The sequence below is a fragment of the Tamandua tetradactyla genome, chromosome 16 (genome assembly GCF_023851605.1).
Source record: "Tamandua tetradactyla isolate mTamTet1 chromosome 16, mTamTet1.pri, whole genome shotgun sequence".
NCBI classification, from domain to species: Eukaryota; Metazoa; Chordata; class Mammalia; order Pilosa; family Myrmecophagidae; genus Tamandua; species Tamandua tetradactyla.
The window spans coordinates 21,290,164-21,305,595 of NC_135342.1; the positions used below are offsets into that span (position 1 = coordinate 21,290,164).

A 15,432-nucleotide genomic window follows, 5' to 3' on the forward strand; every position below is an offset into this window, starting at 1 on the left:
GTTGTTTCTATTGAGTTGTTGAAGCTAAGGAGAAAGGACCACAGCAGGAGCACTGAGCATCAACCCAAACACAGGGAGAGGGAGAGTTATTATATGACTGGGGGGCGGGGGGGGGGGGGGGCAGTGGAGCAGCTACATAAAATTTAAATGAAGTAGAGTTTTGATGGACACAAGACAAAGTAAGCCTTGTGGATGGAGTCAACATCTGTAATGGAGTCTGAGACAGACATGTTTCCTTGGAAACTACAGTGTCAAGATAAATGTGGAATGTTGCTGGAAACCTCTTCTCTGAAACTCTGCAGCTGGGTTGGCAACAGGGCTTCTTCTCTGTGACAAAGTGACTTAGATCCTCCAGCAAGAGAGCGATGTTCCATTCTCAGTATTGTTAAGATTCCAAAGAGCAAACTTCCTGACAGCCTGTGACTTTAGAGAATGCAGTTTGAGAAACTGCTGGTCTTTAGTGTAAATGAACAAAGAAAGAAACTAAAACAGTCTTTACAGATTAATGCCCCCAGCAGAAGACAAATGATCCCAAATCTGATTTTGCGTGGTATATTGCAAAGTTATTTTTTTTTAATTATTTCTTCCTAGGAAGAAATACATTGTGATAATATGCTTAATTTTCTGATGCTTTAGTGGGACCAAGTGTTAGGTTCTAGGAGCCAGGAACTCACTCAACAGTCCCTCAAGACACAAATGCCCTTGAACCAAACATCTTTTTCTTTCTAACATTGCCTCTCCAAGCGTCCTTTATTCCTATAAGACGGCCCCGTGGCTATGAGTGCACTGGAGCCGATTGTTATCTCCCGGGGTCTCTGTTTCTGCACAAGTATCACTGCGTGTGGCCAGGGTCTCTCCCTTGCTTTTCGAGAGCCTCTCGTTCTCTTATTTCTCAGGGCCTCAGGGCGTCTCTGCGTGGCCCGTCTTCCCAAATCCCTAAGGCCTCCCTTGCACTCCCAGCGCTGGGCGGGGGCGCCCCGCCCTCCGCACCAGGAGCGTGCGGCCCCTTTAAGGCGGACCCCGCCCCCGCCCCGCCCCCCGGTCAGCCCGGGTGTCCGGGCGGCGGCGGGCGCTGCGCCTGGGCCCAGTCCGCTGCCGGCAGCGGGCGAAATGGGCTCCCGGCTACTGCGCGGGGCGGGGGCGGTGGCAGCTCGGGTGGCGGGGCGACCGCTCAGCCAGCGCGATGCGGCGGGCGCCCTCCTCCTGCGGCAGGTGCGAGGTGACTCGACCCGCGAGCGGGACCGCTGGGCCCGAGGCGGAGCCAAAGGGTGGACTCCTGAGTGCCTCGGGGGTCCCGGCGCCCGGACCTCTGCGGAAAGGGGGTGGGGGTGGGGGCCGCACTCCCGGACCCTTTACCCAAGACGGGGCTGGGGACCCTGATTTGGGGCTCTTACAAAGTTAGTCCGTGGGAGGAAGTTGCTGGGGCCGGGGACTCCTGACTGCAGAGGAAAAAGTAGACGCTGCGATTTCTGCTTCTGGTAATGAAGTCCAGGCCTGCACTTCTGGGTTCCCAGGGGATGGGGGCCTGGCTTTGCACTCTCACCTGCCCCCACCCCCTTTCCCAGATGTTTGAGCCCAAGAGCTGCACCTACACGTACCTGCTGGGTGACAGGGAGTCCCGAGAGGCCATTCTGATCGACCCGGTTCTGGAGACGGCACCTCGGGATGCCCAGCTGGTTAAGGAGCTGGGCCTGCGGCTGCTGTATGCTGGTCAGTCTGGGGACCGTCCTCCCGGTCCCGGGGAGGATAGGGTGGGGGCTGGGAATCCCAGGTCCTCTCTATGCCCTCCTGGCCCTGGCTCCCTTCTGTCTCCCAGTGAATACCCACTGCCATGCTGACCACATCACGGGCTCAGGGCTGCTCCGCTCCCTGCTTCCTGGCTGCAAGTCTGTCATCTCCCGCCTCAGTGGGGCCCAGGCTGACCTACACATTGAGGATGGGGACTCCATCTGCTTCGGGCGCTTCGTGAGTTGGATGCTGGGTCCCGGGAGGAAGGGGGTGGTCTGGACTTTTTGGCTTTGAGTGAGGCAGGGGCTGGGGGTCTGAGCGCCTGAACCCTAGGGGTGGAGGGGCCTGAACTTGAGAACCTGGGTGGAGGGCATCGTAAACAGAGGTGGGACACTAGGACTGGAGCTCTAGGCAGGTGTGTCTCCTGCCCAGCCCCTTAAGTCAACAGCATTTATGGAGTTTCTTAAGGCTTTGGACAGCGCCTTTGGCCTGGCATCTCCATAAAAGTTGATGGGGGGCTGGAATTCCAAGGCCAAGGCTGAGGAAGTGACCCAGCCCTGACTTCCGGGAGCCTCTGTTTGAGGAAGGAGCATCTTGTTGACCAGTGCCAGGACTAGGGTGAGGCAAGTGAGGCGCTTGGTGTGCAAAATTTAAGGAGGTGCTCACTCTTGGGGTCATGCAAGTGTAGGGTCGGCACCCGAGAGTGCACGCTTTCTTAAGTTTTGCACCCCCAGGCATTTGGCTTGCTTCACCCTAGTCTCAGCCCAGCTGTTGCCTCACCTGGGCATACGCTGAAGGTTCCTACCTCCTTCCCCTTCTTTGCCACAGGCTTACTCAGGTTTCCAGGCAGAACTGTGACCCTGGGCCGTATGGGGCAAGATGGGAAGTTGTCCATTGTCCTCACAGGGAGGGGAAACAGCTGGCTGTGCTTTTTTCTTTCTTTCTTTCTTTTTTTTTTAAATCAGAGTTGCTAAAAATGTAGAGCTTGGCTGACTTTGAGGAGAGAATGTCAGGTGAGGCATCGGCCATCTGGTTAGAGAATTTTGCTGAATGGGCAGTTTATCAGAGTCTGAGCATTTCCTGGAAATGAGGGCAGCATGTGGGATCAGAGGGCTTAGCTGCATGGCTACACACTCTTCACTTCAAGCCCTTTTCTGGAAGCAGGTGGGAAAAAATATATGGTATATGAATAAATAAGGGCATCAGGGGCTAACAAGTATTTCATGGATTGAGAGCTGTGTTAGAAGGGTTAGAGCCCTTTGTTAAACTGTGTAATGAGTGATGGTGATGCTTTTAATGAATGAATGTCCAAGGGTCTAGCTGTCATAGATTTTGCTTCAGTATAAAAGCTTTTTTGATGTAATTCCCATACTGTCTAATATACCCATTTTAAGTGTGCAATTCAGTGGTTTTTAGTATATGTCACAGAGTTGTGCATCCGTCACCACAATCAATTTTAGGATATATTCATTACCCCCCAAAGTACCCTCTGTACCCCCTAGCCCTCACCATCCCCCCAACCTCCTATTCCTCCCAGCCCTAAGCAACCACCAATTTATTTTCTGTTTCTATAAATTTGCCTATTCTGAACATTTCACATAAATGGAATCATACAATATGTGGTCCTTTGTGACTGGCATAATATTTTACTTAGCATCATATTTTCCAGGGTTTATCATGTTGGAGCATGTATCAGTACTTCATTTCTCTTTATTACTGAATAATATTCTACTTTCTGAATAGACCATAATTTACTTATCTGTTCATCAGTTGGTAGACATTTGGGTTGTTTCCACTTTTTGACTATTGTGAATAATGCTGCTGTGTATACTTGTATACAAGCTTTTGTGTGGACATGTTTTCATTTCTCTTGGTAGACGTAGGAGTGGAAGTGCTGGATCATATAGCGACTCTTAAGTTTACCTGTTGGAGGAAGGCTGAACTGTTTTCCTGTACTACTTTGCATTCCCACCAGCAGTGTGTTAAGGTTCTAATTTCTCCACATCCTCGTCAACACTTGATATCATCTGTCTTGATGCTTGTTCAGTGTTTTGTTTATGGTTTTTGTCTCAGTTCTTTAGAAACATTTAGAGATGGGCCGATTTTTTCTCTCCCTTGTTTTCCACCCTACTTTTGAAAATTGAATTGTGACATTCATATAGTAAGCATAGAAAGTGCACATATCGTACAGGTGCAGCTTGATACATTATTACATCTGTTTATATTGAGGATCCAGATATAAAACTTAGATCCAGATTCCTTGTGTCCCTTCCTAGCCAATGACATCCCTGTTAAGGACTACTGTCCTAGCTTATTTCACCATAGATTGCTTTTGCCTGTTCTGGACTTTATAAACAAGATTGTATAAGCAGCAATTGTATAGTTAGTGTTCTTTTGTGTCTGGCTTCTTTGACTCAACATAATGTTTTGGAGATTTTGTCATTCAACATGATGTTTTTGAGATGCATCCATGTTGTATGTAGTTGTGCTTTGTTTCTTCTCATTGCTAGAAAGCAGGCTTTGCATACTTTTTCTGTAAATGGCCAGATAGTAAATATTTTTGATTTGGGGTGCCATATATCATGACTACTCAACTCTGCTGTTGTGGAACCAAGGCAGCTAGAGACAATCTGTAAACAAATGAGCACATCTGCATTCCAATAAACTTTATTTGTGGACACATTTGGATTTCATATAATTCTCATGTGTCATGGAATGTTATTCTTATTTTGATTTGTTTTCCAAAATCATCTATAATTATAAAAACCATTCTTAGCTCTCTAGCTGTCCAAAAACAGGTGGCAGGCCAAATTTAGATCATGGGCCACAGTTTGCCAACCCCTGCTATATAGTAATGATTTGTGCAAATATATTATAATTTCTTTATCCACTGTCTTGTTGGTGGGTATTGGATTGTTTCAAGTGTCTGGCTGTTTTGAATAGCACTGCTATGAAGATTCTTCTACAAATCTCTTGGTGACCATAAACAACTCAGTTTCAAAGGAGTGGACTTGCTGAGTCATGGAGTCAGCAGATGTTTAACTTTAGAAGGAACTGCCAAACAGCTTTCTGAACAAATTGAACATTTTACACTCAAAATGGACCAAATTTAAATGGTTTCATTTTAGAAGGAATTTTTCTTTTTTAGTGACCAGTGATTGAGAATTGAACATTTTAGCTCCCATGGCAGGGTGGCAGATTCAGAAAGTTAGGTTTGTCTATTAGATAAGTTGATCTACAGAAGTGCTGATCAAGGTCCCACCCAAGAGTCTTATTAATTAGGTGATCACAGGAAATCAGTGCGTTTTAAAAGCTCCACAGGTGATCCTCTTGCGGCCTCATTTGTGTGTCAGGACTTTCTCCTACGTGGAATTAAATATTTGAATTGTTGAACAAGTCTTTTTTCTCCGACATTTTATTATGAAAATTTTCAAGCATACAGAAAAGTCCATAAAAATTTTACAGTATACATCTCTAGTCATTCATCTTAATATTTCATTGCATCTCAAAGCAAGTTGCAGATATCAGTATACTTTCCCCTGAACGGAAACAATTTTTAAAATTTTTTCTTTTACAAAAGAAAGGAAATGTTTAGCTAATGGAGGTTCAGCGCCCTTAGCGACAATGGAAAATTACATTTCGCATTTTAGAGCTAAGCGAGCGTAAAAACTGTGGGTGGTTATGCCAAGATGAAGTACTTTTGAGAAATGGACTGAAGTCGACTGGAAAAAAAAGCTGAGGGCTAGTTGCCACCAGGGGGCGGTGGAGGCCGTGGGAACTGCATGGCATGTAGCTTTGTCTTACTCCGAGGTTTTTGCACATGGCAGAAGATTTAGCTGCAGTGGGAAACAGGTGAAAGAACAGGTATGGGGATGTGTCGTGCATTTGACACATCATGGGAAGAGAAGAATGAATTTGTTAAAAGAGCGCAGGGTTAGGCGGTTGAGCTGTTGGTGCAGGTAAGGAAAAGTTCCATCATGACTTCCTTCCTGACCACTCTACATGCTTTTCTTACTGATAATGCAGAACAGTAATAGCAGCTATTATTCTAGCCCTGCCACATAGATGCCCACAGGGGCTGAGCAGGTGAGCTAAGTGTTCTGCCGCTTCCTGGCTGCATGACCTGGAACAAATATTTCCCCCTCTCTGAGCATCAGTTTCTCTGTCTGGAAAATGGGCACAATAGTGGTACCTCTTGGGTATTATGAGGAGTAAATGAATGAAACCATGGAAGGTTCTTAGAGTAATGCCTAGTACTTGGTTGGTTCCAGCCAAAAAAATGTTTGCTTTTGTTATTATTGTGAATTATTTCCACAGAGAAATATGTTCTTTTTAATTATTTTTTTCTTGAAGTGTTGCTTTTTCAAATCTTTCTTTTGATTTCTCACTTCTGATAGAGACATGGCTATAGGAAATGTTTTACTTCCCTTCTAACTCTAACTGTATGCCGGGAGAGCCAAGAGCCCAAATGAGAAGCCACAGCTGACATTTGGTGGTAGGTAACAGGGAGCAGTGGGGCCTGTGGCCAGGATGTGAACCCAGAGGCTTCGTGGTTCTACCAAAATCATGTTTTTCAAAAATTTAACTGTTATTATTATCAATTTTTATTATATAATATTTATTGTTTGCCAGGCATTTTTCCAAGTGATTTACCATAAAATAATTTTATCTTTATAACAGCCTTATGTGATGGGTACAAGTATATCCCCAATTTACAAATGAGCAGTCAGGCCCAGAGAGGTGAAATCATTTGTCCCAGGCCATACAACTGGTAATTGCAGAGCCAAAACTAGAACCAATGCCATCTGACTCCAGAGACTGCTCTGAATCACTACTCCATGCACCTTCTCCAAGAGACAAATACTTTACATCTTGGCTCAGAACTAAAGCCTCAGCTTCATGAACCAATATCTGTCCTTACAGTGCACTAGGCACCCTGCTGTTTTCCTTCTCATTCCATTCCTTTCCATTCCACTGCACTCCACTTCATTCCTTCCTTTCCACTCCGATCTATCCACTCCCTTCCACTCTATTTCAGTCCATTCCATTCTACTTTACTCCATTCATCTCCACACGACACCACACCACTCCAGTCCACTCTACTCAACGCCATTCCTCTCTGCTCCACCCCACTTCCTCTTACTCCATCCATGCCACTCCCTTCTGCTCCATTTCAGTCCACTCCACCCTAGTCTATACTATTCCCTTCCTCTTCATTCCACTCTGCTCCATCCACTCCACTCTACTCCACTCATCTGCCTTCCACCACACTCCATTCCTTTCTCTACTCCACTTCACTTCCTTTCACTTCTTCCTGCAGTCCAGTTCAGTCCACTCCATTCCTTCCTCTCCACCTCATTCTACTTCACTCCATCCATGCCACTCCACTGGACTCACTCACTCCATTCCATTCCCTTCTACTTCACTACACTCCATCCACTCTACTCTGCTCCATTCACTCGGTTCTACTCCATTCCTCTTACTGCACTCCCTCTACTCCATTCCATTCCACTCTCTTCTGTTATATTCTACTCCACTCCACTCTATGCCATGCCATTTCATCCCATTCCACTCCCTTCCACTCCACTCCACAACGCTCTTGTATTTGGCTTCTTTTGCTCATTGTAGGTCTAGGAGATTCATACATATAGTTATGTGTAGTTATAGTTTGCTCATTCTCATGCTGTAAATGTACCGCGTATGTTAAGTATCCTGCGTTCGTTCTGCATAAGTGTACTGCGTATGTAAGTATACTGCAATTTATTTGTCTTTTCTGTTGTCAATGGGCATGCAAGGGAGTCCCCAGTTTTCAGCAATTAAAAATAGTACTGCCAGGAATATTCTAGTATATGACTTGGGAAATAGACGTATGCATTTCTGTTGTCTTTATACCTAGGAGTGAGTCATAGGGTATGTGTAGCATTAGTAGAAACTGTCCAATAGTTTATGCTTCCGCCATAGTACATTAAATTTCCAATTGCTTCACATTCTTGCCAAACTGATATTTTCCAAGTTTTGGCCATTCTGGTATAGCACAGTGTGTAGTAGTAGCTTTACTTCTATTTCCTTGATGATAAATGAAACTGGGTACCTTTTCATATGTTTGTTCCATTTGGATATCCTGTTCGGCCAAGTGTTTCTCCAACTTTTTACCAATTTTTCAGTTGGTTTATCTGATTTACTGATTTATAGGTTTTTAAAAATATATTCTAGATACAAGAACTTTATTGGATAAATGTTTGTGAATAACTTTTCCCACTCCTGAGAGCTACTTTTTAAATTACTTAATGGTACATTTTGATGAACAGAAGTTTTAAATTTTATATCCGTCCCAGCTTTTATAATCAGTGCTTTTTATGCTAGAGAAATCTTTGCCAACTCGAGGTCACAAAGTTGTTCTGTATTTTTCTCTAAATGCTTTATTGTTTTATTTTTCACATTTAAGCTATAATCCATCTCAAATTTCATTTTTTCTTTTCATTTATTTATTTAAATTGTGAAAAATAACATACACACGAAAAAGCAATAAGTTTCAAAGCACACCACAACAATTAGTTATAGAACATATTTCAGAGTTGGGTATGGATTACAGCTCTACAATGTTAGGGTTTTCCTTCTGGGTGCTTCAAGACACCGGAGACTAAAAGAAATATCAATATAGTGATTCAGGAGTCATACTCATTTGTTAAATACTATCTTCTCTTTTATGACTCCACCTTCTCCTTTGATCTTCAAATTCATTTTTGTGTATAGTGTGAGATAGGAGCCCAGATCAATTTTTTTCTTTTTAAATGGATATCCAGTTGACCCGGGTTGCTATTAAAAAGATCAGTTCCTCCCCCCATATAGTAGTGTCTGCTCCATCTTAAATTAGGTGAACCTCTGCTTAATTTTAAAAACACAGACTATTGATCTGGTTTTCTCTTGTTTCAAATCCTCCCAAGCCTTCATTCTCCCCCTGTGGGATCTGACTCCACCATTCCCTCTTTGATATTATTTCCTGCAGCTTTCCCTCCACTTATTTCACTTTAGTTTTCTCTTACAACAAGACATCTGAAGAAGGCTGTTGCTACCTTTGACATGGCAGTACCGTTGTTTTGGGGATTTTCTTGTTTCGGGATTTCCCCTCCTTCATGGTTGCACAGTGGCTGCTGCAGCTGCAGCTGTCATACCTTGAGTTCAGCGCCAAAGGAAGGGAAAAGGGAGGCACCAGTCTCTTATCAAGAAGGTAAAAGCTTTCCCAGAAGTCCTCGGGAGACTTTTATTGAAATATCCTTGGCCAAAGAACTGTGTCAGAGGCCACACAAGCTGCCAGGGAGGCTGTGAAAGTATGTGGCTGACTGGGCGCGTTCATGCCCAGAACCAAATGGGAGATCTATGAGTGGGGAAAAAGAGCAGAATGGACCGTGCTGGGGGGTAGGTAATGGGATGTGCACATGGTGTCCTTTCACAGTCAGCAGATGACTGACCTAGGCAAGGATGCCGATTGGTGGAGGAGCTAGAATAAATATAATGTATACAAACAAATATATATAGTGATGTTGGATCATTAGGGTAATATGTTTTTTTCTGATAATTCTTGCTCCCTGAGCTGAGTGTGAAGATTTAGATAACAAGGACTTCCTTTATGGGCATTTTTGTGCATGTTTGTCAAGGTTTGTCAGTGGTTTTGAGGGTCATAAAGAGCACATTTAACATGTTGGTTGATACTGCTAACTTGTCCTCCACAGTGGCTGGAGGGAATTATACCTACACCCAGGAAACAAAAGGGTTTGCCTCAAATGCCTTGACCGACTCTTTTTTAAAAAAATACAGTTTTATCGAGATACACTCACAAGCCATACGAACCATCAGAAGTACATAATCACTGGTGGACAGTATCGTCACGCAGTTGTGCTTACATCCCTATGGTCAATTTTGGAACATGTTCATTACTCCAGAAAGGAAATAAAAATAAAAAATAAAACCCAAATCCTCCCATACCCCTTATCCCTCCCCACCCCCATCCACCCATTGACCCATAGTATTGGTGTGGTACATTTGTTAACTGTCAATGAAAGCATATTAAAATATTACTGTTAACCATAGTTCATAGTTTGTAATAAGTACATTTTCTCCCATGTATCCATCCATTATTATTATTTTTTTAACATTTGTTCCCCCATTATTTATTTATTTTATTATTTTTTCAATATTTTTATTGACAAAATATAGCAACATACAAACACAAACATTCTTAATACATGAACATTCCATTCTTGGTATGTAATCAGTGACTCACAATATCATCACATAGTTATATATTCATCACCATGATCATTTCTTTTTTTTTTGCCATGATCGTTTCTTAGAACATTTGCATCACTCCAGGAAAAGAAATAAAAAGAAAAAAGAAAAAACTCATATATACCATACCCCTTACCCCTCCGTCTCATTGACTGCTAGTATTTCCATCTACCCAATATATTTTAATCTTTGTTTCTCCTATTTTTTTCTATACACCTTACCACTCCCTTTCATTGATCCCTAGTATTTCAATCTACTAAATTTATTTTAACATTTGTTCCCCCTATTATTTATTTATTTATAATCCATATGTTTTACTCATCTGTCCATACCGTAGATAAAAAGGGAGCATCAGACACAAAGTTTTCACAATCACACAGCCACATTGCAAAAGCCATATCATTATAGAATCATCTTCAAGAAATGTGGCTACTGAAACACAGCTCTACATTTTCAGGCACTTCCCTCTAGACTCTCTAATACACCTTATACTAAAAAGGGGAATATCTATATAATGCAGAAGAATAACCTCTAACTCCAGGATAACCTCTTGACTCTGTTTGGAATCTCTCAGCCACTGACACTTTATTTTGTCTCATTTCACTCTTTCCCCTTTTGGCCAAGAAGGTTTTCTTAATCCCTCGATGCTGAGTCCCATCTCATTCTAGGATGTCTGTCCCCTTTTGCCAGGGAGATTTACACCCCTGGGAGTTATGTCCCATGTTGAGAGGGGAAGGGCTGTGAGTTTGCTTGCTGTGTTGGCTGAGAGATAGACCATATCTGAGCAACAAAAGAGGTTCTCTAAGTGACTCTTAGGCCAAATTTTAAGTAGGCTTAGCCTATCCTCTGCAGGATTAAGTTTCATATGAACAAACCCCAACATTGAGGTCTCGGCCTATTGATTTGGTTGTCCCCGCTGCTTGCAAGAATATCAGGAATTCTCCAAATGGGGGAAGTTGAATTTTCCCCCTTTCTTGCCATTCCCCCAAAGGGACTTTGCAAATACTTCTTTATTCACTGTTCAAATCACTTTGGGATTTATTGGGTCATCACACTGGACAAACCTACAAAATCTCATGCCCTGTTCAAGGTTCCATGTACTGATGGTTTGACCAACTCTTGACACTTGCCAGTCTGGTAGGACTTTCAAAACTTAACTCCCTCTCTCCCTCCTTTCCTTTTATGGTAGATTAACACATGTTTTCAGATTTTTTTTGACTGTTTCTATCTCACCTTCCATAAACTTCTTGTACTTTACTTTTTTCTTATTTATGTTAGGAGCTGTTTATATATTATGGCTATTAACACTTAAAATACTTTGTTATATGTACAAACAGTATGGACTGGCTTTTAACTTTGTGAAATTTTTGTTTCACTAATGATGAAATTACATTTTTGTATGTGGTCACATTTGTCACTGTTTTTCTTTATGGCCTCTGAATTTCCTATCATGTTTAGCAAAACCTTTCCTACCTCAATTGTGTGTGTATCTATCTATAGCTACATTCATATCCTTCTGTATTTTCTTCTGGCATTTTTATGTTTTTTAAATGTTCAGATCTTTAACTCATCCTGAATTTTACTTTATTTTTTAGTTACAAAGCAACTGTAAAAATAAGTAGGGGAATATAGGAAAAATCTGAAGACTGAAGTATATATTTACAGTTAAAATGAATAATTTTTTAAAGAATCACACTTTACAAGTTACTGTTGTTTTTTTGTACTTAATAGATACTAAGTATCTTTTCCTGGCATTATATATTATGCAAAGCATCATTAAATTTTCTCTCACCATCATCTTTAAGTACTATTAGAATTCTATTTTTAAATTAGTGTGCTTGTCTTTTTCTTGTTGATTTGCAAAATGTGCTTTTAATTAAGAATATTAACCACAGTGATATATATATCATATACATTTATATAAAACAAATATATTTTCCAGCTTATTGGTTTGCTTTCATTTTGTTTATGATGTTGTTGGCATTCAGAAACTTTAAATTTTATTTAAAATCAGACCTTTGCTCTCTTTTTAAATGATTTATGACTTTAGGGATCACCTTTGAATGTTCTTCCCTAACCAGAGATCAGATTTTCGTATTTGTATTTTCTCATCATTGTTGCCATAGTTTTATGACTTTATTTTTTTGCACTCAAGCCTTTAATCCATTTGGAGTTTACTCTGGAGTAAGTTCTGAGCTTGGGAATCTAAAATTTTTTTTCAGAAGGTTCTCTGGGCATGATCCTGGGGTGGGGTAGGGGCTTCTGGGCCAATTTCACCATGAGGACAGAGCTGTGGGCCTGCTGGTGACTTTCTCTGTACTCCCCCTCCCTGCCAGGCTTTGGAGACCCGGGCCAGCCCTGGCCACACTCCAGGCTGTGTCACCTTCGTCCTGAACGACCACAGCATGGCCTTCACTGGAGATGCCTTGCTCATCCGAGGGTGTGGGCGGACGGACTTCCAGCAAGGTCACAGGCCCCTTTCCCAGCCCGAGATCTTAAAATACTGATGTGTATGCCAGGGTTTTACATATCCGTTGCAAGAATGAATGAATGAACTTTAGACTTTTAGAGGGTCAGGATTAGATTCAAGAGGTTTTTAGTTGCTGGAGGTGGGGAGAGTTAGATTCAGGGTGTATTAGTTATCTATTGCCGTGTAACAAATAACTCTGGAAGATAGTGGCTTAAAACAATGATTAGCAGTTATTATCTCACAGGGTCTCTGAGTGTCAGGAATCTGGAAATGGCTCAGCTGGGTGGTTCTTGCTCAGTATCCCTTATGAGGTTGTAGTGAAGCTGTCAGCCTGATTTGCATTTATCAGAAACTTTTTCCTGGGCTGGTGCATCAGCAAGGCAGTTCGTTCTCTTAGTTAGCAATTTAGTACTAGTTGTTTCCAGGAGGGCACAGCTCCCTGTCACGTAGCCCTCTCCACAGGGCTGCTTGAGTATCCTTACAACGTGGTGGCTGGATTCTCCCAGACAGTGACCAGAGACAGACAGATAGACAGAAGCCACTTTTTTTTTTAATGATCTAGCCCCGAAACTCCATCATTTCTGCAATATCCTATTTATTAGGAGAAGCAGGTCACTGAGTTCAGACCACTAAGTCAAAGGTGAGAGGAATTAAGCTTCACTTTTTTTGCATGGGCAGGCACTGGGAATTGAACCCAGGTCTCCAGCATGGCAAGGCTTCACATTTTATAGAGAGGAATAGCAAAGAATTTGTGGACAGAGTTTAAAAAAAAAACAAACACAAAACAAAACAAAAACACCATAAAGAATTTAACTGCTAGGCATAGGTATGTGAGGAGCTAGATTCTACGGTTTAGCTGCTAAGAGGTTGTTATGGTCAGTGGTTTAGCTGCTAGTTTATCTGCTGGGGGCAGTTAGGATCAAGGGTTTAACAGGGGGAAAGGGAACTCAGTTTCAGAATCGCAGGGGTTAGCTGCCCTTTGAGTAGGTGTGTGAATGTGGGGGTTGACATTAGATTCAGAGAATTTGGCTGCTTTGTGGGGAGGAGGGCAAAGACAGAAGCCATGATGAGCTGCAGTGAGCAGCCAGTTCCCTGGGCTGCCTCTTGCTTCCTCTTCCCGCTTTCTGTATCTCCCCATCACGGTCTCTGTCTTTTTATCTCTGAGGCTTCCAGTCTCCCATCCATCCATTTCCAACACAGTCATGAGATCGAAGAAGTTAGGCTGAAATGAAAAGCAGAAGAACATTCTGGAGAAGTTTGCCTCTGCCCCAAATTAGCACTCAGAGATTTTTGTTGGAAACATGGCTCCAGTCTCCTCCTTGGCCTCATGTCTTTAAGTTTCTGACCTTCGAGTCCACTTCCTTGCTCACAACCTTTGCTTGGCATCCCCAGGGTGAGGTCACAACTCCTTGGAGCCTCAAGGGGATCATTCCAACCACCACGCTGAATTTCTCACCATTCCTCAATTATTTGTATATGCTGTTCCACCTGCCTAAAATGCCCTTCCCTCTCTTTCTTCTCTACCCACACAAAGGGGTTTTGACAGGAGATGAGGGAGAAGGTTTAGCTCTGGTGATTGTATCCTCCCACTCTTTTCCCCAGGGAAGGGGTTAGGGGGCTTCTCCTGTCCAGTTGATCCCCTGACCTTTGAGCTTTCCCTCCCAGGCTGTGCTAAGACCTTGTACCACTCGGTCCATGAAAAGATCTTCACACTTCCGGGTGACTGTCTGATCTACCCTGCTCACGATTACCATGGTGAGGACTTCCTAAAGGAAGTGTGGGGCTTATATAACTTACTGCTTGAGAGGGGGCACAAAACTCCCATAATCCTTGGGAAGCATGGAGCCTGCAATTCCAAGAAATTCCTTCGGCCAAAAAGATTAAGTGTTTGCACTGTGTGTGGATGTAAAAATAACTCTTAGACTCCCGGAGGGCCTAGGTTTCCCTAGGACCTCTTGTAGGTCTTAGGAAACTGTGGGAAACTGCATTTCCCATGGTTCCCATCAAGGAGGGAAGGCAATCTCAGGAACAGTCTGGGACCCCTGAGGCCTCCTGGGAAATGTAGTCTCTGGAGGCCTGAAGTGCTGGACGGCTGGACTTTCCTTCCCCCTCCCTTGGCCACTAGGGCTCACGGTGTCCACCGTGGAGGAGGAGCGGACTCTGAACCCTCGGCTCACCCTCAGCTGTGAGGAGTTTATCAAGGTCATGGACAACCTGAACTTGCCCAAGCCATTGCAAATAGGTGAGCAGCTGGGAGCTGGGACTCCTGGGTCCAGAGGGAGGCAGGATGGGGGGCCTGGACTCATGGGTCAGAGCGGGGTGGGAGGGTGGGGCAGAAGTATAAGTCCCCTAAAAAAGATGGGTTCCTAGATTTCTGGGTCCCTAGTGGGGCATAGGGGCTCTGCTTCGGCCCCCAAGTTTCAACCTTGGTCTCTTCCTTTTAGACTTTGCTGTTCCTGCCAACATGCGCTGTGGGGTCCAGAACCCCCCTTCCTGATGCTCTGCCAAGTGCCCATATCCGTTAAAAAAAAAGCACTAGGTGAGGTGAGGGGAGAGGTGGCGCCACCACCCATGCTCTCCTCCTTCTCACCTTCGCCAGCGCCTCAAGCTTTTTAATAAAACTTTTGTTTGGTTGGTTTTTTGTTTTGTTTTTGCTGTGAATCTGACTTCTGTCTGATTTTCTGGGGGAAAAGAGTTGCGTTTCTGGACAGAGATGCCTGGGGTTAGTTCTGGTCAGCTGCAGAGCCCAGGGCAGTGGGACCTGGGGAGCGCGGGAGGAGTACATTTTTTAACTCACCAGATCAGAAGCAAACACAGAAATCTGGGGCAGGTCTCCTCATCTCTGTGGAATAGAAGACTTGATTTGAGTTGAAACCCCTTCTCCCTGTGAGACCCGGGATAAGGTGCTTCACCACTCTGAGGCTCAGTTTCCTTATCTGTAAGATGGA

The 15,432-nt window shown here is 43.5% G+C and overlaps 1 protein-coding gene across 1 annotated transcript; it reads left to right on the forward strand.

Moving 5' to 3' along the window:
- The first annotated feature begins 1,064 nt into the window (after positions 1-1,064).
- ETHE1 (ETHE1 persulfide dioxygenase) lies at positions 1,065-15,122 on the forward strand. Its single transcript, XM_077131631.1, has 7 exons — positions 1,065-1,212; positions 1,566-1,710; positions 1,817-1,965; positions 12,351-12,480; positions 14,150-14,239; positions 14,610-14,726; positions 14,929-15,122. The coding sequence occupies exons 1-7, from the start codon at positions 1,111-1,113 to the stop codon at positions 14,979-14,981; spliced, it is 786 nt and encodes a 261-aa protein (XP_076987746.1). The 5' UTR covers positions 1,065-1,110; the 3' UTR covers positions 14,982-15,122.
- The last annotated feature ends 310 nt before the right edge of the window (positions 15,123-15,432 follow it).

Bases quoted from the DNA above. Each gene is read 5' to 3' on its own strand.
- ETHE1 (XM_077131631.1), top strand. From the start codon at position 1,111: ATGGGCTCCCGGCTACTGCGCGGGGCGGGGGCGGTGGCAGCTCGGGTG. The intron at 1,213-1,565 runs GTGCGAGGTGAC...CCCCTTTCCCAG, and splicing joins GCGCCCTCCTCCTGCGGCAG to ATGTTTGAGCCCAAGAGCTG. The intron at 14,240-14,609 runs GTGAGGACTTCC...CTTGGCCACTAG, and splicing joins CCCTGCTCACGATTACCATG to GGCTCACGGTGTCCACCGTG.